This window comes from Mytilinidion resinicola, assembly GCF_010093595.1.
Source record: "Mytilinidion resinicola strain CBS 304.34 unplaced genomic scaffold BDZ99scaffold_6, whole genome shotgun sequence".
NCBI classification, from domain to species: Eukaryota; Fungi; Ascomycota; class Dothideomycetes; order Mytilinidiales; family Mytilinidiaceae; genus Mytilinidion; species Mytilinidion resinicola.
In genome coordinates this window covers 957,282-980,059 of record NW_022985442.1, presented here as the reverse complement: position 1 = coordinate 980,059, position 22,778 = coordinate 957,282, and the positions used below count along the sequence as shown (strand labels likewise).

Here is a 22,778-nt window from a genome sequence, read left to right as displayed (position 1 = left end):
ACACTAACGCTACAGTCACTGTACCACAGAGAAGCCAGATATAATAAAGTGTGGATTTGAATCCCTCATTAATTTGCCAGTCTAGTAAGATACCGCTCGCCCAAACCCTTCAAACCCTTCAAAATCCGATAAAGAGCCGATGAGCCAAGGACGCCTTTCCATCCTCTTCAAGGACGCCGCTTGAAGCCCACCCATGAGAAACCCCGAGAGTGCACCGTGCCCATGGCCTTCTGATATATTATTGGGAGACAGCTTCCATGCAGAACAGAGATAGAGACAATAAGAGACAAGGAAAGACCGTATGATGTGACCACAAAGGAAACCCTGGAAAGGATGTAGCCGATGCACCAGTAACACCGGCAAAATTTGTTCTCCAGCCGACGGTCCTAGAACCCTTGGGAAAAAAGACATGCCATTCAGACAAAGAAAATTTTGGAGAGGAAAAGGGGTATAGCATCTGCCAACACGCCAGGATAATCGAGCCCGAGCTCAGCCTATAGGTACACTGATACATAGGAAAATTACACAGATTTACTGCACTGGAGGGGCCCACATGCCATCCGCCATCCGCTGTTGGCGCGGGTCGTATTGATCGGGTTCAGTGCTGTTTGGACGACGGATGTTCGAGTTTGGCGGATAGTACATGTTGGCCGCCGAGTTGTATTGGTGAGGCTCAGGGTAGACGTAGTTCTCGCCAGCGCCTGGGGAAGGAATCGGTTGCTGCGATGGGGACTGCCAGCCCATGTTGCCCATGTGAGGACTACCATTCACACTACCTGACTGACCGTGATTGGCTGATGCTGGAGGCTCAAGAATGGGTGGTGGACCATACCCGCTGGGGTGAGAAGTGAGCGATGGACGCTGGTTGCTCACGGAAGACGTGTACGACTGGGAAGTCAATGACGGAGAAGATCGGGGGCTGGGCTGCTGGATCTCGTTGCGCAGATGAGGGGGAACATTCATGTTGCCCATATAGGCGTAGTCGGAAGCCTGGCGATGCATAGCGGGGACGACACCCGCAGGCATGCCCGCAGCAGGCGAGAGCGAAAGCGGACGTTCATGAGGAGAAGGTGTTCCCAATGGAGACGCCGTCTCGGAGAACTCATCCGCATCTGACCGAGTTGACCTGCTTGGAGCCGAGGCGCGCGACGCCAGAGCCGCGGCTGTCTCAGCAGCAGCTTCCTCAACGGTCCCAGTGTGGTGGTTTTGGTGGCGCGTGAGGGTTGTGCGACGAGTGAAGGTCTTCTGGCAGTTGGAGTAGGGGCACTTGTACGGGCGCTTTCCCGAGTGTATGCGGCGATGGCGGGCCAGGGAGCTGGAGTCGCTGAATGGCTGGAAGATGGTTAGCGATTGGGCTTGTGTAGATTTCGGGGATTACAAACTTTGCCACAACGCTCGCACATATGCGGCTTCTCGCCAGTGTGGACACGTTGATGCACTGTCAGAGCCGAACGCTGGATGAACTGCTTGCCACAGTTGGGGAAGTCGCAGACGTGAGGGCGGACACCACTATGGATGCGTTCTGAAAAATGTTAGGATCAAACGCGTCGTGTTTTAGTAGAGATTTGTTACCGTGACGCGCCAGGTCACTACGCCTCGCAAAGCCTTTGCCGCACGTGGAACATGCAAAAGCCTTGGGTGGGCCCGTGTCCGATGCGGGCCGACCGCCAGGCTGCTGATTCTGTTGGTCTTGCTGTGGCTGCTGTTGGTAAGTATGGTCGGGCGGGTTTGGCATGTAGTTGTTGTTGTTGAGGAGCGGCATCGGAGCCGAGATCTGGGAGGGCGAGGGATAGCGCATCCCGTTCATATTTGGCTGCATTGGCGGCGGATATGACTGTAGCGGCTGGGGGGCCTGCGACGAGTATCTGGACGAGTGTTCGGAGGGGTGCGGCGACACGCCGCGCTCAGAGCCGTTCTCTGACTTGATCCTGCCATTGAGGTAGGCGGCGGCGGCCGGGCCGTAGTGCTGTTGCTGGAGCTCGTGCTGCATGTTGTGCTGCATTTCGTAGATGGATCGTCCTGCAAAGGCTTTCGCCTGTTGTTTAGTATTCAGTATGTTACCAAGCTCCATCATCGCGCATGAGTTGTGGGCTCCGGGAGAAGCAGGCGGGTGATAACAGACGGGGCGGGATCCGCAACTTGGGAGGAGATGTGCGCACCACTTGGATGACTGGCCGTCGGCTGGGAAGAACGCTTCAGTCGACAGGAATGGCATGTACCGGGGCCACTGCAGACAGTGCTGGTCGTCGGTGAGGCTGCTGGTGTGCAGAAGACCACCTCACAGATTCAAAGCGCAGGTGGTCCGTCCGACTGTGTCGAGAGCAGGGCGGATCGCGTGTCGGTCAATGCTGAATGGCCACCTATCGAGTGAATCAAGTCAGCGGCAGGAGCAGAGTCGCAGAGCAGGTGGAACAGGGCGTTTGGCAGCGGGCGGCGACGAAGCGGTGTCGACTGCCAGCAGGCCAGGAGGGCGGAATAGGGGACGCCCCGGCGACGCGCAAGGCCGGCGAGCGGCGGAGCACGGGCAGGACGCACAACTCTACGGGCGGGAACGTACCTGAGATGGATCACGGCGTCGGGGGGTGGTGTTGTGGAGTGGAGGAGAAAGTGTCGGGGAGGATGAAGGTACGAGGGTACTTGCTGCTGTTGCGCGTGTTGGATCTTCTTTTCTCGCTAGGCCGCTTCGGGCTCGGCTAGTTCCGACTCTCGCAGTGAATTCCACTAAAACAACTGCCTGCACACCGATTGATCCGCCAGCACGCCGAGGAAATTGCAGCTGCTGGTGCCCGCGAAATGGGCACGAGGCGCGACGAGTCCCGGAGTCGTCGAAGAAAGCTGCGCTGCGAGAGCCCCGTATTCCCAAGGACCGCTGACTGCTTCTCAGCTCGCCCACGGTTCAGTCCACCGAGGTTTTCTAGTCCGGTCCAGTAGTGCAGTCTCCCGGCGCTTGTGTCAGTCGCCTTTCGCTGTGTCCGCCTGGCGCTGTCTGCGATCTGTCCAGGGACCTCGACGACCTGCAAACACTTCTGACGTCCAAGACTTCCAACGACGGCGCTTCCAACACTGTCCGCTCCTGCTGCGATCCCCAGATCAGATCCGGCTGCTTCTGCGGCCGGGATGTGCTCGGGGGCGTGTGAATGAGGCAAAGCTAGGTGGGAGTCTTCTAAGCGTCAGTTCAGTCATCGAAATTCCCGAAACCCAGAGAAACACTCTGAAACGGGGCTGTGGCGCGGGTGCAGTACCTGTCTATCAGACGTAAATCGACAATGCTGCAAGATCAGTCAGCGTCTAAACTCCAAGAATGCCCGTGGACGAGGAGGCTCACCTAGGACACTGAGGGCACTGAACGCTGAGGGCACTGGCTCCTAATAGTTGAATCCCTGACGACGGAGCCCAAGGCGGGTGTCACTGTCGAATGCCGGTAGCCGTGGAGGGTTGGGGGCGTGGGACGGGTGGTGAGCGGTGCGGTGTTCAGTTCACTCTGCAGGATGAGGGCGGCAACGGGCGTCACAGTGTCTTCGGAACAAAAACGTGGTGCGTGTAACTCGAGCTTTGAGGGAGCACGGCACGAGCAGGGGCGAATTGCAGTTATAGAGCAGCGTGCCCGTCCACCAGGCTTTTTGATTGCGAGTCAAAAGCAAGTCTATCCCTGCAGCTATGGCGCCCATGGCCCACCAGGCTCGTCAATGCTCGGAGAGCCGCTGGGGGATCAGGCCCGCTGAAGCACTCTTGCGGCCATGTTTGACCCCAGCCCTAGAGGCCGCACGGGCGAGGGAGCACACTAGGGCGTCATCTGCGGGATGGAGCGCGGTGAGACGCCTGTGGGATGGCATATTCCTTCTGGCAACACAGCCTCCGCTATCACGATATGGGACACGACACGCAGCGCGTCCCTCTACGGAGGGGGGACGACAGGGTGAGGTTGACCCAGGACGCTTGGTCCACAGACGCTCGACACCGGGATGAGAGGCAAGGGCCACGTTTGGAAGCCCGCTAGAAGGCTTCTGCGCTGGGGCCGCCATGCTGTCGCGATGCAGCCAGCGGCGTCGACATCCTCTTTCGAGCTGGGGAAGCGGTGGCGAGCAGTTGGGCGCCGGGGGGGAGGCCCCATTTTAGCCCAGTGCGAAACAAGTTGCGGCCACGATGCTCCCGGCGGGCTCCCAGCGGGCTCCCAGCTGCGGGATCCAGGAGGCGGCCACGGCGCGCGATGCTGAAGTCGGCCTCCTGAGACGACCCCTGATTGCGATGCGCCCACGACGATGCCCGTTCCGGGCCCCTTCTGCTGGCCCAAACTCCTTGAGCGACGCAGGCCTCCACCGGCACCAGCCACAGCAGGCCCAAGACGTCACGGTTGCATGACATCAACGGTGCGGCCGCCGCGTTGGAGGCTTCTCTGGCCGTCCCGCCTCCTTTGACGTGCAGCAAGCCCTGATATCCCTCGCGGCCCGCCATCGCGTCCCTGCGCGCTCGACGACGTCCAGCCACAGCTCTTGCAGGTGAATACTCTGACGCACGGCCAGATCAACTCGATACCCGGCGGAGGTGCTCCTCGTCCTCCCATGTGCTTCGCTGCCAAGCAGGCCTCGGACGATGCCGCCGGCGGCCACGCGGTGCTTCGTAAAGAGCCCGAGATAATCTCGCCGTCGCTCGCTATCACAGCGTCGAGTCAGTGCGACGGCCGTCGGCGTGGCGGCAACGTGGGGATCGGCACAGATGGCACGGCGTGCTGTGGTGCGGCGATGCTGAAGCCAAGACGAGGCTGCGGTGCTGCTGGGAGAGAGATGAGAGCAGCCTCGAGAGAAGGTGCTCGTGATGCCCTCAGGCCCGGGGCTTCTGCCAGATCCGTCTGTGCAGTCCCACGATTTGGCTGGGCCGGTGCGAGATGCACACGCCAGGCCCTTCGCCCAAGGGAGATCACCACGCCCGGCACCGAACGCCACGGCCCGAGTGCAATTCATCAACACGAACAAACACGCTGCTTTCCCTGTTCCTGCCAGCCCGACAGCTGCTATGTACACACCTGCAGGCAGGACTCTCCAGCATCCTTCCGGGCCGGGTGTGTTGCAAGACGGCGAATCACACTCCGGCCAACGCTTCTCCCAACTGCATCCCCGAACAGCCGCTTCCTCTCCGCGCGACTCGGCAGGCCTCTCACACGGGCCTTGCTGTTCCAGGACCCGTCCAACACGCGGCAGGGCGGGCATGAAGCCGGCGAGCTCAGCCTCATACCCGCGTTTCACCACTCGAAACCCCCGCGCATCCTCCACCACAACACAGCTCGCTGTCTGCTTCAGGCCTTGCTCAGTCAGTCTATGCTATTCTGGTCGGCCGCCACACCAGACGGCGCGAAGCTGGAATCAGGCCATCACGGCAGCACCGCGGCTACGCGCCCCCAGCGCCAGCCGTGCAGCGTTAAGTTGGCCCTCTAGCTTCACGCAGAGGCCTATCGCCAGTGCCATCCCGGCTGTAGGGCGTCTGATATCAGAGCGTCCTTCTGGAAGCATGCCTCTTTGAGCGTAGCTCGCCTGGGCTGGCAGGCGGGCAATTTCCAGAAGCCTTCCTGTTGCGACGTGCACATTTGCACAGCGTCTCGTGCGCCCCGTCCCCTGTTTCTGGAACATTACTCCTCTTCGTCCACTGGCCCATTCCCCCCAAAGAGCTCGGATGCTTTCCGCTCCGGGGCTCTCCAGCCTTGGCTTGCGGTCCTCCAGCCTTGGCTTGCAATCCACCAGCCTTGCCAAAGCGTATGTCGCAGCATGTGCTCACAGCTTCGAGGGGTTCGCGGGAAACGACCCAGCAACACAACACCTGTCAAAATCGTAGCAGTCATCTCTCTATGACGCACCCTAGTCACGGCTCAAAGCGCCCGAAACTTCCTGGCCAGGATCGTCCGGAGAGGAGGATTCATTCTCCAGAAACCTTCATCTCCCCTTTGTGTTCAATCAGCGCATCACCGCGAATCAGCGTCTCCCAACCTTATATTCAGCAGTCATCCTGAGGCATGTCGTCAGAGAGGTCCTCAGGTCCGGGAAGCCCGGGCTGCCTGATCCGTGACGACGTTAGAGGGGCACCACACCCTGCTAGCCTCTGGTGAAGCAGTGCGCGCCGGCCCTACTTCTCGCACACGGACCAACGCAGTTCCGACCTGGGCATGGCTGTTTCAATGCGGATACCGCTTCAAGCTTTGAAAGCTCCCCGTTCTAGTCACCCGGGCTTACCTAGGGGCAAATACCCTCGCTAACCGCATCCTCCCCGTCTGCTGTGCGGAGTTCTTGGTAGGATCGCAGGTGGCAGATACGCAGCTGGTCCGAACTTGAATCCGAATATCAGGAACCAGAATCCTTACTTTTTTCCATAATGACGACGTCCGCGTTTCGAAGACCAGCCACGGTTCCCACCCTCCTCGATCCTACCTCACGAAACAGCCAGGCAGGAGGTACCGGACATTGTTTGTCTGCTGTTTTCACTGTCGTACAAAAATAGAAATGGCGAACACCAGGAAATGGGAGGGGCTATATCCTGTGAAGCGAAAGATCTCAATCGTTCGTTGAGTGGTTTGTAGCGTTTGGCGGGCAGATGTTCTACAGGGGCCATCCTCGAGGGTGAGTCTTCTCAGCCCTAAAGAGAACTGATGAAACACGTCGACAGTTGAAACGATGACTAGAGTCCAGGAGGAAACAACGTGACGCACGCAGGAGACCGCCATTCATTCTCGGCAGATGTCTCTTTTGCTGTCAAGTTGTCACCTTTCCCTCTTTCTTCTTCTGCACACCGCTGTTGGTAAATTTATGGGGACTTCGTAAACTGACACACTGACCACGCTTATGGGAACATGATTATCACTCACGATCCTGCATCTAAAAACCGCATAGCAAAGATATACCTCGCACCAACAGGCCGCGTGGCCCAGTGGTGAGGCGCTTAACTACGATTAATCGGAATCAAAAGATTCTAGGATATGCATTTCTACTAAGAACATCAAAATGACATCACTAACAACGACTTCAGCGTGGCCCCTAGCGTGGTCCCATTGAGAACTCTTTCTGAGTTGATGGCTACGAGGTGCTTCTCTTTCAAGCCAGTGTCCACGTATCTAGGTATACATTCACAGGTTGGGCTTAAAGGAGAGCCTCTTCACAAAGGATGAAGAGTTGGGTTAGTCTCAGCCTGCGTCTGTGCCCGAGACAAGGCCTCGGCTTCTCCTCATGTAAGAAAAAGGCTTTTTTCCTTGAAACATATGCCTCGGGTCCCAATTTTCCATAACACACTGGAGCACTCCAGACCACCGATTTATCGCGCTCGAGCAGACGTTGCAAGAAGGCGGAAAAAAAGCCTCAAGAGCATATACCAGTCGAACAGGCCACGCGAGGGAATTCAAATTTATCGAGGACCTGTTTGCTAGGGATCAGACCCGCTTCCAGCAATACTTTTGAGTTAACACAAATTTACCGTCTAATTTGGAGTCTTCTGCAATAGCATGCCAAAATCGTGTCGAAATCGCACGGACTGGCTTCCGGTTATGCATCTTAACAACGCCAAAGTTGAGCCAATTCCTTGGCCGAGATTTAGAGCGTCACGGATTTGACATTGTTCTCTGGACTGATTTGGGATGTCCTGCAATAACATGCCAAAATCGAGTCTAAATCACATGGACTGGCTTCCGTTTATACAACGCACCCAGCACCAACTTTATATCCGTAGCTTGATTCAGGGCACCACATGCTCTTCATCCTATATGTGGTTTGAAATCAAGCTGGACTTGTATCCGGTTGACAATAGGTTCAACGGCCGGACTGGCTCCCGTTCTTATTCTCAATGTAAGTTATTTTCCTATTACCGATTCAGAAGCTCCATCATGCGTTTCTGGGCCACCTTCGATCTCAAATTTGACTGAGGTTTAAATACCTAACGGAATTCTGGTTTACCTCACATAAATGCTCCTTACCTCTGACTTAATTTAGGGACGCCAACAAACGTCTGTAGTATCCGCCTAAATCACGGCTCGAGAATTTCAGAACCTCTCCAGATTTCTTTTCATACCATAGAGCGCTTCAGACAGCGTTGCCCGATTGTCAAAATGCATGCTAATCTGAGTCAAATTACGAACTCTTGAAATCGAGGCTAAGATGAACACCGTCTATATATATTCTCAGCTCATTTTTTAGCAATATGTACATCTAATAAGTCATTTCAAAGTTTCTCCAATCCCCTGGGTACTCCTCCCGTACCGAACAGCTCCATCTTAATGCGACCAGCATCCACTCCATACGCCTTCAGCTTCGTCTCAACATCCACCATGAACCCCTCGGGCCCACAGATAAAGTACTCCGCCCTCTCATCTCCTAAGAAAAGATCCTTCTCTCTATCCAGGGCCCCCAGATCCATGCGCCCCCCAAGCGTATCAAACAACACCGCATGCACATTGTCTGCCGTCTTCTCCACCTCCTCCACATGCCCCCGAAACCCCCGCACACTCGCATTCCGCGCCGCATGAATCCACGCCACCTTCCGCCCACTCTTCCGCTCCACCAACGCATTCAACATCGCCATCAAACTCGTCAGCCCCACACCCCCCGAAATCAGCACCACGGGCCCCTCCCCCTCCACCTCGAGATAGAAATCCCCATACGGATGCGCCACACCCACCACGTCGCCCACCGCCTTCTCCGCATGCAGGATATTCGACACCCACCCAGGCTGCCCCTTCTCCACCCCCGGCCCCGCCGCCGCACTCACCAGCCCGCTCTCCCGCTTCACACTAATCCGGAAATACCCCTTCCCCGGCGCATCGCTGAGGCTATACTGCCGCGCCTGCAGCACGCCCTCCCCGAGCTGCGGGACCGGCACCTGCACGCTGACATACTGGCCGGGCTTATACCGCGGCAACTTCCCTCCATCGACCGGCTCGAGGTAGAAACTCGTGATCTCGGCGCTCTCAACCTCCTTGCGCGCGACCCTGAACTCGCGCCACCCCTGCCACGCCGCCTGCGCGTAGAGCTCGGCTTCCGCCGCGATCATGATGTCCGCGAGCTGCCAGTACGCCGCGGCCCACGCGTCTTTCACTTCGGCGGTGAAGACGGCGGGGGTGAGGACGTCCTCGAGCGCGGCGAGCAGCCCCGTGCCGACGACGCCGTACTGCGCGGGCGTGATGCCGAGGGAGGCGTGCTTCGCGCAGATGAGGGCGAGGGTGGGGGACAGCGCGCCGAGGTCGTCGATGTGCGTGGCGTAGGCGAGGAGGGCGCCGGCGAGGGCGCGGGGCTGCGCGCCCGTGGCTTGGTGGGTCGCGCTGAAGATGGAGCGGAGGGGCGGGTGGGCGGCGAGGAGGGTCGTGTAGAAGTGGGTTGTTATGGTGGTGCCGTGGGTTGCGAGGAGGGGCGCGGTGGATTTGATAATGGCGGTTTGGGAGGGGGTTAGGGGGGGTGCCATGGTGGTTGGGTAGACGACGACGCGATGGGTGAGGGATGGGGGGTTGCGATTCAGTGTGGTGTAGCAGGTGTGGAGCTCGATGGTGTGGTATAGACTCCCTTTGAGGATAGTTCAGGTTGAAGATTACAGATAGATAGTGTAGGATATAAGAAACCTTGACGATATTATGAAGCAAGCAGACTGACGAAACGCTACTCAAAGCATCACCCACCACCGACCTTATATACAACCCCCCAACCCTCCCCCCCAATGCCCTCTATCCCGCGGATTTGCATCTTAAACCCTCAGCTCCCACCCTTGCACAACCTGCCCCGTTCCCCCAGGCACCCTGCTTGCTTACCACCCTCTCCGCATCGAGCCGATGGCAAGCCGTGGGCCCAGCATCTTACGAGAATTTACGTACTCACCTCGCCCCACTCACAGCCAAAGCTCCTCTACGTCTCCAGCTCTCAAGAAGCTGCATCGCAACCCCGCATCCAGCGGATCAGCATCAGCATCAGCAAGGCCGACATTGGAAGTGTGCAAGTAAAAAAAAAAGGGTTGTAGATTGATCCGTAGATAAGAGAACAAATTGTCTCTCTCCTCTCGCGCAGGCTTTGGAAACTAGTTAGTTACACCAACCCATCCAAACGGCCGGCCCCCCCCCCCCGGGCGTGGGATGCTGCTGCTCCTGGCGAAAAGGATGTTGCAGTAGCAGTTGACTCACCACCGGAACGAGCTACGACCCTGATTCACACATCACTCCATGCCCGCCCGTCACCGCGCCGTTCCGCCCATGTTTTCGTCGTGGTTGTTGAAGCAAGCTTTCTCCGCGGGGGGGGTTGACGGTCAGGTGAGACGCGCGGGTTGAACCACCAACGTCGAAATCTTAAAATCTGATGTCTCCAACCTGCGACGCGAAAAAGGATATCATAGCAGTTAGCCAGCCACGAGATAAGGACGCAGCAAATCGTATTCTCAGCGCGGAGAAACCCAACGCTTTGCAAGATCAGTTTCGGGGGTTGAGCGCGAATAGGAGGAGTTCGTAGGAGCATAATCACGTAGAATAAGCGTCAGTGGTAGAGCAAATAAGATCTATTCGTCCGAGCAACTACTACTATCAATCCCCCATGAATTACCCTCACTTTAGCCATACTTAGCTTCAGCACCCGATCAGCCGCCTCTCTCCACAACACTCCCCTACTCCATCCACCACCTAACCACCATAACCCCCCAATCAGCCACCACTAACCATCAAAACTCGACTGAAATGTTAGGTATCTCACCCGCAACCCAGAGCGCAAAGCATGCCCGATCCATCCCGCCCATAGGACCTGCTCGCGCAGCCTTGACCGCTCTATAGTACACTAAAAGAAGAAAGAAAAAAGGGGTGGTGTGTAATGGGTAAGAGAAGAAAAGTCAAAAGTCAGAAGGCCGCACCTTGCCACACCATCCGTAACCAGTGAAGGCGTAGACGAAATAGAAGGAGCTAGCAGACCAGCCTCCAAAAGCCCGAAAACGGCAGAACCCCCGGAAAGAGGGAAGGATAAACCGGTTTCGGGATTGAGGAAAGAGTCGAAGAGACTGTAAAAGAACTTTTGGAAGCAATCGGGATTCCGCCACACCGATGACCAGTGAATTTGAGAGACCGTGACCGAGCGCCATTCGCCAATGAACTGAAACCAGAGGAGCCGCAGTGGGAAGAGGCGGCATGGAGGAAGGCTGGCGAGGGACGCCTAAGCCTTCTCCTCCTTGACCTCCTCCTTCTCGTCAACGCCCTTGGTCTTGACATAATCATCGTAAACGCTCATAGCCTCCTGGACCTTGGCCCGGAGTGCTTCGTCATCACTCGTGCTAAATAGCTGTCAGCAAGATCCTTGCAGACTGGAAATGTGTACTTACAGGTTGATCAGCTCGGCATTGTCCATCTCCAGAAGCATACCGGTGATCTTGCCGGCTAGCTCCGGCTGCTGTTCGAAGATCTTGGGGTAGAGCGCCTCACCCAGGATCTGCTTCTGCTGAGGAGGAGGAGCCTGGCTGAGAGTGCTCACGTCGACACCAACGGCCGGGGGTGGTTGCGGGATGCCACCAGCTTGAGGTCCACCCCGACCTTGCGGGAAGGGAGACATCTGCTGTCCTGGTCGTCCTGAGACAGCTCCACGAGCGCCAGCGCCTTGGCTGAAGTTAGCTCCACCACGCATGGCCGGAACGGTAGGCATCTGGGGCGGCATACCACCTGGCATGCCAGGCATGGGTGGCATTGGGCCTCGGCCGCCGGCACCGCGACCACCCATAGCCTGCTGAGCCTGGGCTGCCTGAGCCATCTGTTGGATGTATTGTTGTGGGTTGATGTACGGCGGAAGAGCGCCCGGGGGCATGTTTGGAGGGAAACCATACATGGGTGGCAGCTGCTGAGCAGCGTTGGCACCACCACGTCCGCCCTGCTGGCCAGGGAACGCAGCTCCACGGCCTCCTTGGGGAATGGCCTGGGGGTAAGGCAGCTGTCCGCGAGCTCCCGGAGGGAACACCATCGGCTGTTGACCAGGTGCCATGAACATCTGAGGTTGACCGAAAGGTGCGTTGACAACACCGGCAGCGTTCTGCGCAGCTGCCTGTAAGCGCATCTGGTTGCGGGCCTGGATGGTGGCTTCCAGTTGATTCTTGCGGACGTCCTTGCGCTGGGCGAGGGCAACGTACAGCGGCTTGCTGTTAATCATCTTCTGGTTCATGTCGGTCACGGCTTTGGTAGCCTCATCGGGGTTGCTGAAGCAGACGAAACCGAAGCCCTTGCTCTTGCCGAGGATCTTCTTCTCGCCCTTGATGGTAACCTTGACCTTCTCCTTGTCCTCATCCCCGGAGCTCTCCTTGGCTTCTTTCTCGCCATCCTTCGACTCCTCGCCTTCCTTCTTCTCGTCCTTCTCCTCGGAAGGAGTCTCGGCACGGTCGGCGGGAATGGCATCGCGCATAACCTTGGCAGAAGTGATGGTGCCGAAGGGAGCAAACAGATCGCGAAGCTTGTCGTCATCAACGTCGTCGTCAAGGTTCTTGACGTAGAGGTTGACACCCTGGTATTTGGATTGCTTCTCCAAGCGGGCCTGCTCATACTGCTTGCGCAGCTCCTCCTCACGCTCGTGCTTCTTCTGGGCGCGCCCAACGTACAGCTTCTGGCCCTTGAAATCAAAGTCATTAAGCGTCTCGACAGCGGTTGCGGCGTCCTCGTGCTTGATGTAGTTGACAAAACCGAACCCACGGCTCTTGCCAGTCTCGGAGTCGTGTGCGAGGGAGGCAGAGGTGATCGGACCGTGCTTCTCGAACAGGTCGCGGAACTCGTCGTCGGTGACTTCGAGCTCCACGTTCTTGACGTAGATGTTGGTGAAGTTGGCCTTCATCTCCTCAAACTTGCTCAAGCGGTCCTTCTTGGGGATGTGATGACCGACGAACACCTTCTTCTCGTTCAACAACATGCCGTTGACATGCTTGATGGCGTTGGTGGCCGCCTCAGCAGTCTCGTAGTGAACGAACCCATAGCCCTTGGAGTTTCCCAGCTCGTCCTGGGCGACCTTGCAGCTAAGGATGTTGCCGAAAGCGGCAAAAGTGTCGTGCAGAGCCTTGTTGTCGATGGCGATATCCAAGTTCTTGATGAAGACATTACCCTGGCCAGTCTTGCGCAGAGCAGGATCGCGCTGCGACCACATGATGCGGCATGGCTTGCCCTTGATGACCGTGTAGTTGAGCTCCTCGAGAGCCTTCTCGCCATCCTCAGAGCTGTTGTAGTTGACGTAGGCGTAGCCGAGCGAGCGGCGGGTGACGGCGTCACGGCAGACACGGATGGAGGCGACTTGGCCAATGGACGAGAAGAGCTCGAAGAGCATGGCCTCGGTGACGGAGGGGTCGAGCTCGCCGACATAGAGCGAGGCAGAGTTCTGGTGGGCAGTCGACGGGGCGGCAGAGGTCGGGGTAGCAATATCGCCAGACTGCTGCGAGGGCGGCACGTTGGTGTTCAGGGTGGTGCCGTTGGCCTCAGCGCCATCGTGGGCGGGCGAAGTAGAATTTGCAACTTCAGACATCTTGGTACACTAGAAAAGACGGGTGTCAGCGGAAGGCCAGGCTTCAGAGGGAAATGCGCGTGGTGGAGAAGCCGGAGGAGTCGGGAGCTGGGGGTCGGGCGTATGCTGCAGGCGCGAGGCTCACCAGAGTCAGCTCTAGGGAGAAGCTGGGGCTGCGTCGTTAAGCGTGTGTGCGGCGTAGGATATGGGGCAAATCCAAGAGCGTGGCAGATGGCGCTTCTACGGGCAGCGACGGGAGGGCGAGAGGCGCGTGGGGAGCGTGTCGGGCGGGTGAACGACTGGGAGTGAGGGTGGCTTTAGTCGGGGCGACTTGAGCTGCTTTTTTTCGGGTTTTAACGTTTTTTTGGCGGGCTTTAGAAGTTTTCTGAAGGGGGGGTGGGGGGCTGGAGAGAAGTCTCCAGGAGAAGCTTGCTCTTGTGTGGATGTGGGTGGTGTTGGATGAAAGAGTGAAGAAGCCACTTAGGCCTGCACACAAGAAAATTATTCCGCCTGTCTGCCCCTGCACGTGATCTAACGGCGGCGCTACTGCCGCCCGGGCCACAGCTCCTGTCAACCAACAAGCAACGGTGCGCCAGACAGAGGTAGGCGGCGCTGGAATGCTGCGAAAGCTCGATGCAGCACGTTTGACAAGAGCCTGGGAGCCTGGGAGCGTGCAAGGGCTGTGCCAACGCTGGAGGGCGCTTCGTCGGCGCCATGGAAGGAACAATGTAAGACATCAAAGGTGCTAGCACTGCGTCAACGGCTCTTCACTCAAAATATCGAGAAGCACATAGTATATCGTCATAGATGTCCGTACACGTTTCTGTTCCTGCATGAAGCGCTTCTACGTGTTTCCCGAAGACTGACCATGATGAAAGCCCGTCGTTCTGAACAGTCTGTAGGCTCGTTGGGCTACCTCAGCAGCACCCTAGCGGCATGATACCAACAAGTTTCTCAACAGCCCCACCAGAACTACAAGAGAGTGCACAAATCGATGGCGAGACAGTTTATTAGGAGTTCTCAGCTTGACTATGCATTAAGGCGGTCCGCTTACCGTCTAGCTAATATATACAGAGCGATATATCCGACATAGTGGCCAACAGGTCTGCTCTCCAGACAACACAAACGTGGACAGCTGCTTTTTCGATGGCCAAAGGAGATCGGCTGCGAAACACTCTACAGCAGACGCTTGCTAACAATGGGTATCTGGCGCGCAAGAAACAATCAATCGCTCAAACTCTCGTCCCACCCGCCCTCGTCCACCAAAAACTGCTCGACCCGCGTCTTGCAGTCGTTCAGGCCTTGCCCGAGAGCCTCGCGCCACTGCCCTTCAACCAGACCCACCTTCTCCTTGAGGTCCTCCGTCAGCCGTCGTTCCTCCTCGTCTCGCACCGCCTTCATCTCGCGGTCCACGCTGGCGAAGTCCTCGCCCGCTAGATAGCGCTGCGTCTCCAGGAGGCGGGAATTTGCCGTCATCACGCCCGTCTTGACCTCATGCAAGAGACAGAGCAGGTTGATCTGCGACTCGATGAACTGGTACGCCGACTTCCCGGCATGCGCGAGCAGCGAATAGAGGTACTGCAACGGGAAGTCGTGATACGCCGGGTTCTCCTCAAACTCCTGCGGCGGGATCAAGATCTCGAACCCAGCCAACTGGCTAGGAATCTTCTGCACGATAGCCAATAGGCCAGGCGCAATGTCCCAGAACGCCGAAAGCTGGATTTCGACGCCTCTGGTAACGTTCCCTTCGATGACGGCAATGAACTCTTCGAATCGCTTGAGTGTCTCCTTCTCGAACACAACCTTTCTGTCTTGTGCGTCGCGCCGGAAGAAGTTTTCGGCTTCTCGCACTTTGCTATCGTTGCCCACTTGCTTGTATGGCGTTATAACGATGTCCTTGTAGCGATCGTTTCGCTCGTCCTCAAGCTCAAACATTTCCCGATGCAACTGTTCCCGCGCTTCGAAGAGCCATTTAAGCAACGTCAGCTTCTCCAAAAGCTCGGGCTGCTCGTCACCCTCTTCTTGAGTCTGATTAGGATTTGATTCCCGCGCGTCGTTGAAAAGGCCGCTGCGAAGTTGTTCAATTGACGCAGATATCTTTGTAACGCGTTCCGAAAGCATAGCATGCAAAGGGCTTGCAACCTCCTTCTGGAATTCGTCGAAAGTACTTTGAACCAAGTCCTGGCTTCGTTTGTTTTCCCGTGCATCAAAGTCGGCCTCGGCGGCTGCTGCGTCTGCGAATGACATCGCACCGGTGCGGATATTTTCTTGAATATTATACCGAAGCTGGTTGCGTCTATCTGACAGGTTTGTCCGTTCCTGCTCTCTATGTGCATTATTCTTGGTAGCGAAGTTCTCCTTCATTGGTGCAACATCTTGCAGATCCGAAAGTGTCCGCAGACTGGATCGGATTGAAGCAAGGTCAGGGTGATTGTTGTTCACGGCGGGATGATGGCGAGGATATGGCGGTGGAAGCGTTACCAGTCGCGAGACATCTAGCTTATATGGATCCGGGGTCGCGGGGGCGGAATGCGAGTACAGACTGTACGAATGGCTGGACGGCGGATATGAAAGATCGTGGAGCCCGCTCTTCTCAGGAGGGTATTCGTCTGGTCCATAGGAGTGCGGCTGGGTGCTCGGCCCCGGGCCGTATGACGGCGACGCTTCGGCCTCCCATTGTAGATGCTCTTGTGCTTCTCGCGGTAGACCCATGTATTTGGATTCTCTCTTGCTTCGCTCGATCCGTTTGCCGCCTCGACCGTCAGAGCCATCTGCGCTGGCTTCCCACCACCGACTTGCCGACCTTCCACGTGAGTCTTCTTCCTCCGCTACCGTGCTGACCGTCATACTAGGAATTGGGGAAAGGCATGGCTGGAAGCTGTTCCATGCTTGACTTTCTCCTCGTCCCCTTCCTTGACTTGAGGCGCTCGCTGGTGAACTCGGTTCGGTGTGTGGAGTATCCATGGCCATCGACGAGGCAGGACTAGCAGCAGTGGTCGGAGCGCTGATTCTCGCATCAGGAGACTCTTCTACAGTCGATGCCTGTGATCTTCGGCCACTTGCACTCGGAAGAGCGGATGCGTTTGGTGTAGTTGAGCGCCGTCCAGTAATCCCATATGACCTCCACATATCCCTTGTAAGATCTAGGATGTCACTGGCCATCGCATCGAAAGCGGTCGAGTAACGATCTCGCCGAAGCCTCGACTCCGCCACGATGAATTCCGCGAAGAGTTCTAGTCTATCTTGATCACTTTGGGCTGATATTTCTTGTTCGATGAACTTGCGATGGCGTTCGATAGCTGACTGAGCAAACAGATCCCGTTCGCTGGGCTTAGGAGTACTGGTGTTCAGACCAGCTGAGGTCGGGGCAGAAGGTGGACGAGCTGGAGAAAGTGGCGCAGGCATCGACCCAGCTTCCATATTCGGTGTGTGCAGTATGTGAGAAATTGGCCGCGGGGTTTGTTGTTTAGGCACGGACAAGCCGTATTCATCCCCCACATGCTGAGGCGGTGGTGTGGGAAGGGTCTTCGGTGGTATCGCTGGAGAACCTCTCTGGACAATACTTTGCTTGAATCTGTCGGCACCTGGAGAGAATGGTGGCGTTGGCGCAAACATCTCAGGAGACCTAATCCTATTAACCTCCACTCTAGGCGTTGAGTTATTGGAGCCTGGATCTTGCAGGTCATCATATGACCTCGTGGTTCCTGACAGCGTCTGCCCGTCTCTAGGTGAGTACATGTTTCGTCCACTCCTTGGAGTGCCTTTCGCCGCTCCTCGTCGTCGGCTAAGTGCACCATCTGTCGTGCTGGCTAGAACCAAATCAGCCGGCTTCGAAGAGGCAGCCTCCATATCGATAGCCCATGGATTGTTGTTAGGCTCGGCAGCTCTGGGTGCTTCTGCCGCCCTATCCACCGCCCTTTCACGTGCGGCGCGGCTTTCACTCCGTCGTTCCCGTATGCCTCTGGCACTCGGATCACGTTTTGCTGGAGTCCGCGCCAAACCACCAGACGAGAGTGTGGACGACAAAGCTTGGTCGAGATTTGATCCCGATCCCGATCCCGATCCCGATCCTGACCCTGACCCTGACCCTGACCCTGACCCTGACCCTGACCCTGGGTTAATGGAAGTAGCTTGGGCTCGTGGCATATACAATCCGTGGCCAGTGGTATCCAGATGTAAGCCATGAGCAGCAGGAGATCTCGACCGAGCTCGATCAGCTTCATCTTGCCATCCTATTGGAGTTGGCGGTATGGGAGTCAGGCTTGTTCCGGTCTGCGCAGGTCGTCTGGTCGGAGGGGCAGGCACTGGACCATCTCCTCTTGTAAAGGAGTTCGGTGTACGGCTCATGCTTTGGGACCTCGAATTGCTTGGCGGAGGGCCAGGTGGCGGAGGAGGCAGTGGCATTCCCGGTTCCCAAGTTTGGCCGAGCAATGGAGAATGGTCGATAGGAGTCCTACCGCTTGCGCCTGCTAGGCCTATGGCGCCTGTCGAAGCTGCCCGGCGGGCGGCCGGTGCTCTCGCTGGAGAGTCTGGACTCCATCGGCGTTCTGGTGGAGGAATCGAAATTTGACTGTCAGACGTCAGTGAGATCCAGGAAATGACTAGTAGCGCACTCACGGCTGCGACGGCCTTGACCCATGACCGGGGTTGAGCGAATTACGGGATAGTACATCGCTCGTACTGATACGCAGAGATTCAATGGCGCTAGGCGGCGTGGTATTGTCTGAAGCGCGGCCCCTCGTCAAGCTGGAAAGATTGAAGAGCGAGTGCTGCTTTTCTGGTCTTGGCCGTGACTCTGAGTGATCTCTACGACTCTGAGGGGGAGGGGGAGGAAATGAGGGCGTTCCGGGAGGGTTCAAAGCACTGGAAGGTACTGAGGATGCCGTTGATATCCTATTATCGAAACCAGGCGGTGACCTATAGTAGTCTGATCCAGACGATGTCCGATGCTGCAGTAGATATTCGCCGTGGCCAGAGCTCGGAGACGGGTTATGGGAGGGGGCAAAAGCTCCACTGGACATATGGGGAGAGGCACCTATGGGAGCTTGTCCAGGAGTGTACGGTGGAGGAGGAGACGGCAGATTTGCTAGAGAAGATTCAGCCCCGTTACTCGAAATAAGGATCAAAAGAGAATGCAGGAGGCCGGAAATCTTGCTTGGTCCACAATGGAACGTCGTACGGGACTATGTCTTCCAGCTAGGAGTTTGACAGTTGAGAAAGCAATTACCCTCCAGTCCGGTCAATTCCCTCTGCCTCGGCGGTACGGTAGCTGATTGCGGGCTCGAATGCGGAACATATGTCCCTCCCGTAGGCCCGTTCCGTCCCCATTGCTGCGGATTGTACGGGGCTGCCATGGACGCAGCGCTCCGCAGAGCCATCGGCGAAGTACCTCTCGATTCTGCGGGCGCGGAAAAGTTGGAGGGAGCGTATGGCGAGAAGGGCGTGCTTAAGGAGGTCGCGGAGGCTGGCGTCTGCGTATGCAGGAACCCTCCTTGCTGCGGGGCCAAGGCGGTGGTGATTGTGGGCGGTTGAAGGGCAAGGCGCCTCTGGGGAGACGGCGCTCCTCCTTCGCGAGGAGCAGAGGTTGGCGGCGGTGGAGGGGGCGGCGGCGGGAGAGAGGCGTGATAGCCATACTCAGCACTCATGGCGGCGGTGACAGGGCGTGTGTGAGCGCCGAAGCCTCCAGCGGCTGCTGCGACTCGAGCAGCGAATCCAGGCGGGCCTCTGCTGGTGATAGAGGAGCTCTGCAGGCCGAGAGGTGTTGGTCACTCGAGGGAGAGCCACAGCAGAAGGCACCACGGCGGGGGGGTCCAGGCACCCTGGCGCATGGTGGACGTTGGGCGGGAGAGAAGCTTCGTGCGGGCGTGGTGTTGTGATGGACTGAGGGCTACGGCCACCGCCCATTCGTTCCCTCGCACAAGGCTCGCCGGCGACCTTTCCTGAAGGCGTGCGGGCCCCAGCATCGGGGGGCAAGCGAGCATGGAGGGCGAATAGGAGAGGGTTCGCCTCGGGGTGCATGAAAAAGCACGGCCTGGGAGGCCATGCAGCATCCCTGTGCTCCATCAACACGGCGCTTAACGGGCTCCCAGGGCTGGCCGGCACCTCTCCCGCGGCTGCCACTGCGCCCGCTGCCGGCGTGGGATGGAGGTGCAATTCTCAATCGCCTGAAATCTCCGAGTCTGGTCGCTGCAGGACGCAGTTCTGGGACGATGCCGCCCCTGAAGCCTGAGAGGAGGCTGCTCAAGTGTCGGCGAGCGATTGAGATGTATAAATAGCAAGCACCAGCTCCAGCGAGCTCGTATAGGGGCTAGCTCAGGACGGCGATAGTGGACACACGGCGCGGAAGATCCGAACGCTATGTGAGCTAGTGCAGTGTGAAGTCTGATAGAGACGCGAGCGGCGGCCAATGGAGCGCAAACGGTGTCTGAGGCAGCGAGAACCAACTGCCACCAACACCACCACGCCGGCCAGGCGCTTGCATTGGTCCGCCATCTGAGTCGGCATCGCTAGGACTTCTCTAGCGAGTTAGAAGGGGAGCATAATGGTTTGGTAAACCGGTGAGAGCTGCAGCTGTCGCAACTGTCGGTGAACCCTGCCCAGGAGGTGTGCACAAGGCGTGCCACAGAGCGACAAGGCTTCCAATTAACATGCGGTGCGTTTTAATTTCTCTATGCTGCCTAGCGAGACGCTGAGTATAAGCAACCAGGTCGGCGCCCTGACGTGAAAGACCACTCGGAAAAGAGACTGCCTGACGAAAACTAAACCTGCTCAGTACTTCTTGTGAACATCCAGAACTTTTTGCACTTCGTTGTAGCTGCCCATAAAGATACCAGACCGGTCGTGGATGTGCTCTGGCACGACTTCCAACATGCGCTTCATGTTGCTGTCTACCGCTTGACCGCCAGCTGTAACCTGTCAGTACCGTTCTGCATGAAATCTGGGCAGTGCATACCGTTCTCAAACACCAACGCCATCGGCGCGCACTCGTACAAAATCCGCAGCTTCCCCTTGGGGCTCTTCTTGTCTGCTGGATACGCAAATATGCCGCCGTACAACAGCGTCCGGTACGCATCAGCCACCATGGACCCGATGTATCTCGCGCTGTACGGCTTTCCGCCCTCCTCTGGGTACTTCAAACTGTTGACGTACTCCTTGATCGGATCGGTCCAGTACAGGCTGTTGCCCTCGTTGACCGAGTAGATCGCCCGCGACTTCGGCACCTTCATGTCTGGATGCGTTAGGATGAATTCGCCCAGCGCGTTGTCCATGGTGAAGCCGTTGACAGTTCCGCCCTTCATGGTCAGCACCAGCTGGGCCGAGGCACCGTACATGGTGAAGCCGCTGGCTACCAGCTCAGTTCCCGGCTTGAGCAGGTCTTCCTTGGTGCCTTCCGCGTCCTCTGGGAGCTTGAAGATGCCGAAGATGGTCCCAACCGATACACCGGCGTCCAAGTTGGACGAGCCGTCAATTGGGTCGCAAACGACGCCATACCGGGCAGCTGGGTGCTCGCTGAACGTGATGGCCTCGTCCTCTTCCTCGGAAACCAGTATCCTGACCCGGCCACAGCTCTTCATAGCGGCGATGAAGATGTCATTGCCAATCACGTCAAGCTTCTTCTGGTCATCTCCGGTCATGTTCGAGGACCCCGCCAGCCCAGTGAGCTAGTATCGACCTCAGCATACAGTATCATGTTTTATAGAGGAGCCGTCGGGACTCACGTTAATCAGGGTGGCTCGGCGGATGTAGTAGGCAATGCTCTTGAAGGAGAATTGGAGGGCATGGCAGAGGAGTCTATCGGAGCAGTCAGCAGTCATTCATGCTTCACAGCGCTCATGTCTCGTACGTGAAGTCTCCCGTGGCCTCCTTGTGCTTCGCTTGCTCTTCGGTCAAGAATCTTGTGAGGGTCACAATGTCTGTGTTGATCTTCTCCGCCCCAACTGCTCCGACTTCATTGTTGCCGTTCATCGTGAATGTGGAGAGGTTGCGTGAGGGTGTAGGGGTAGCACAGATGGGCAACGAGCAATTCACTGGGTATATCTCAGGGAGAAGGATCGCAGCAGAGGCCTGGTTTCAGGTGGCTAGTATCGGGCACGCGGACCAACGTTCGGTATCTGCTTGGTTCGATGGTTGGCTGGATACACTCGCCCTCGGCAACGCGATTGCTGCGGTCACGAGCTGTAGAGAGCGTGCTGGTTGCGGCGGCGAGAGCAGACGAGCTGGCAGAGAGTGTTGCGCAGCTTGTGGGGCCATCGGCAGCATTTCTAGGCCTTGTGGTGGCCGTCTCGTGCCTTTGTTGGACCGTGAAGATGACGATGGAGCGCGTCTCGATGCGGGGCGCTGTTCTCTCCGGAATGCGCTGCCCGACATCTTCCGTCGACACGCTCTGCCACTGCCTTGCCGCGGGAGTGTCAGGGCGCCGCATTCACGATGCTCGTGGGAAGCTGGTGTATTTCCCTGCCTTCCTGAAGCAAACAGTTCTCTCTGGGAGCCAATATGCAGTGTCTGCTGTCCAAATATGCAGTGTCTGCTGTCCAAATAAGTCCTTCTGCGAACCACAGTGCGGGGTAGCTTCGTGAGCACAGAGAGCTTCAAACACCCCCAAAAAGCAGCAAACAAGCATTCAGAGCGTCGTAAGGCTTTGTCATATCTGTCCTGTATCGGTAGAACCCTCAGTCTCCAGTTGCTCGCACTCGTATTTCCGGAAATTTCGCCGTGACGTTCGTTCTCGGCCGTGGAAGGGCAGAACGAAGAGGGGCACCCCAGATTATCCCGCTCCGGCATCCCGAACAAAGTTGCCCCGAGGATTGGGGTCTAGCCGCCCACATTTTGACGTGGCCCTGGGGGAGGCCTGGAACGATGGAAACATCGCCTGAGATGAGGTTTGATTTACCGTCTCGAAATCTTTACATTGGTATTCAGAATTCTTCATACGTCCAGAGGTGCCATTGATATATTAGAGAGCGTGCAAAAGCGAATGAGATGAGGTCTAATTTACAGCGTTGAAATCTTTACATTCTCGGTTAGATTTCTTCATATGTCGAGGGGTGCCACTGTGCTTTAGAGGTTGTGCAAAAGTAAAACAACATAGCCTTGAAATGAGCTCTAAATCCGATGATAATAGACAGGGGCATAGAAACGAAGGTAGGTAATATGACGTCTAATTCACGATGTTGAAATCAATACATTCGCTGTTAGAATTTTTCTTCCGTCCAGGGGTACCATTAATGGTTTTATGGTTGTGCAGAAGCGATACAACATAGACCTAAAATGACTTCTAGAACTGATTACATTAGAAAGAAGCACAGAATCACAGGTGTGGCAAAATGA

General features: G+C 56.9%; 7 protein-coding genes across 7 annotated transcripts; all 7 read right to left on the bottom strand.

Moving 5' to 3' along the window:
• Positions 1–531: 531 nt before the first annotated feature.
• BDZ99DRAFT_383440 (uncharacterized protein) lies at positions 532–1,990 on the bottom strand (the record flags this gene model as incomplete). Its single annotated transcript, XM_033715331.1, has 3 exons — positions 532–1,332; positions 1,383–1,522; positions 1,573–1,990. 3 exons carry the CDS (start codon positions 1,988–1,990, stop codon positions 532–534), a joined length of 1,359 nt encoding a protein of 452 aa, XP_033579315.1.
• A 2,003-nt stretch (positions 1,991–3,993) lies between these two features.
• Positions 3,994–4,452, bottom strand: BDZ99DRAFT_518199 (uncharacterized protein; the record flags this gene model as incomplete). The annotated part of the gene is made up of 1 exon (XM_033725271.1): positions 3,994–4,452. One exon carries the CDS (start codon positions 4,450–4,452, stop codon positions 3,994–3,996), a length of 459 nt encoding a protein of 152 aa, XP_033579314.1.
• Positions 4,453–8,150: 3,698 nt separating this feature from the next.
• On the bottom strand, positions 8,151–9,557 carry BDZ99DRAFT_461071 (flavohemo protein). The gene has a single exon (XM_033719530.1). The coding sequence runs from the start codon at positions 9,424–9,426 to the stop codon at positions 8,191–8,193; it is 1,236 nt and encodes a 411-aa protein (XP_033579313.1). The 5' UTR covers positions 9,427–9,557; the 3' UTR covers positions 8,151–8,190.
• Positions 9,558–10,585: 1,028 nt separating this feature from the next.
• Positions 10,586–11,094, bottom strand: BDZ99DRAFT_461070 (uncharacterized protein). Its single transcript, XM_033719529.1, has one exon. The coding sequence runs from the start codon at positions 11,068–11,070 to the stop codon at positions 10,825–10,827; it is 246 nt and encodes an 81-aa protein (XP_033579312.1). The 5' UTR covers positions 11,071–11,094; the 3' UTR covers positions 10,586–10,824.
• On the bottom strand, positions 10,801–13,552 carry BDZ99DRAFT_265036 (polyadenylate binding protein). The gene is made up of 2 exons (XM_033713834.1): positions 11,308–13,552; positions 10,801–11,259 (listed from the first exon to the last, which is right to left on the bottom strand). Exons 1-2 carry the CDS (start codon positions 13,470–13,472, stop codon positions 11,142–11,144), a joined length of 2,283 nt encoding a protein of 760 aa, XP_033579311.1. The 5' UTR covers positions 13,473–13,552; the 3' UTR covers positions 10,801–11,141.
• A 711-nt stretch (positions 13,553–14,263) lies between these two features.
• Positions 14,264–19,432, bottom strand: BDZ99DRAFT_507641 (uncharacterized protein; the record flags this gene model as incomplete). Its single annotated transcript, XM_033724265.1, has 5 exons — positions 14,264–16,477; positions 16,511–18,021; positions 18,069–18,537; positions 18,679–18,915; positions 19,270–19,432. The coding sequence occupies 5 exons, from the start codon at positions 19,430–19,432 to the stop codon at positions 14,676–14,678; spliced, it is 4,182 nt and encodes a 1,393-aa protein (XP_033579310.1). The 3' UTR covers positions 14,264–14,675.
• Positions 19,433–20,006: 574 nt separating this feature from the next.
• Positions 20,007–21,731, bottom strand: BDZ99DRAFT_461066 (inositol phosphatase). Its single transcript, XM_033719528.1, has 4 exons — positions 21,295–21,731; positions 21,170–21,242; positions 20,404–21,112; positions 20,007–20,356 (listed from the first exon to the last, which is right to left on the bottom strand). Exons 1-4 carry the CDS (start codon positions 21,414–21,416, stop codon positions 20,220–20,222), a joined length of 1,041 nt encoding a protein of 346 aa, XP_033579309.1. The 5' UTR covers positions 21,417–21,731; the 3' UTR covers positions 20,007–20,219.
• Positions 21,732–22,778: the final 1,047 nt, after the last annotated feature.

Coding starts and splice junctions, on each gene's coding strand:
- BDZ99DRAFT_265036 (XM_033713834.1), bottom strand. CDS start 13,472: ATGTCTGAAGTTGCAAATTCTACTTCGCCCGCCCACGATGGCGCTGAG. Junction 11,260..11,307: donor AATGCCGAGCTGATCAACCT/GTAAGTACACAT, acceptor ACAGCTATTTAG/CACGAGTGATGACGAAGCAC.
- BDZ99DRAFT_461070 (XM_033719529.1), bottom strand. CDS start 11,070: ATGGCGCTCGGTCACGGTCTCTCAAATTCACTGGTCATCGGTGTGGCG.
- BDZ99DRAFT_461066 (XM_033719528.1), bottom strand. CDS start 21,416: ATGAACGGCAACAATGAAGTCGGAGCAGTTGGGGCGGAGAAGATCAAC. Junction 21,113..21,169: donor GCCGAGCCACCCTGATTAAC/GTGAGTCCCGAC, acceptor GGTCGATACTAG/CTCACTGGGCTGGCGGGGTC. Junction 20,357..20,403: donor GGCGTTGGTGTTTGAGAACG/GTATGCACTGCC, acceptor GACAGGTTACAG/CTGGCGGTCAAGCGGTAGAC.
- BDZ99DRAFT_461071 (XM_033719530.1), bottom strand. CDS start 9,426: ATGGCACCCCCCCTAACCCCCTCCCAAACCGCCATTATCAAATCCACC.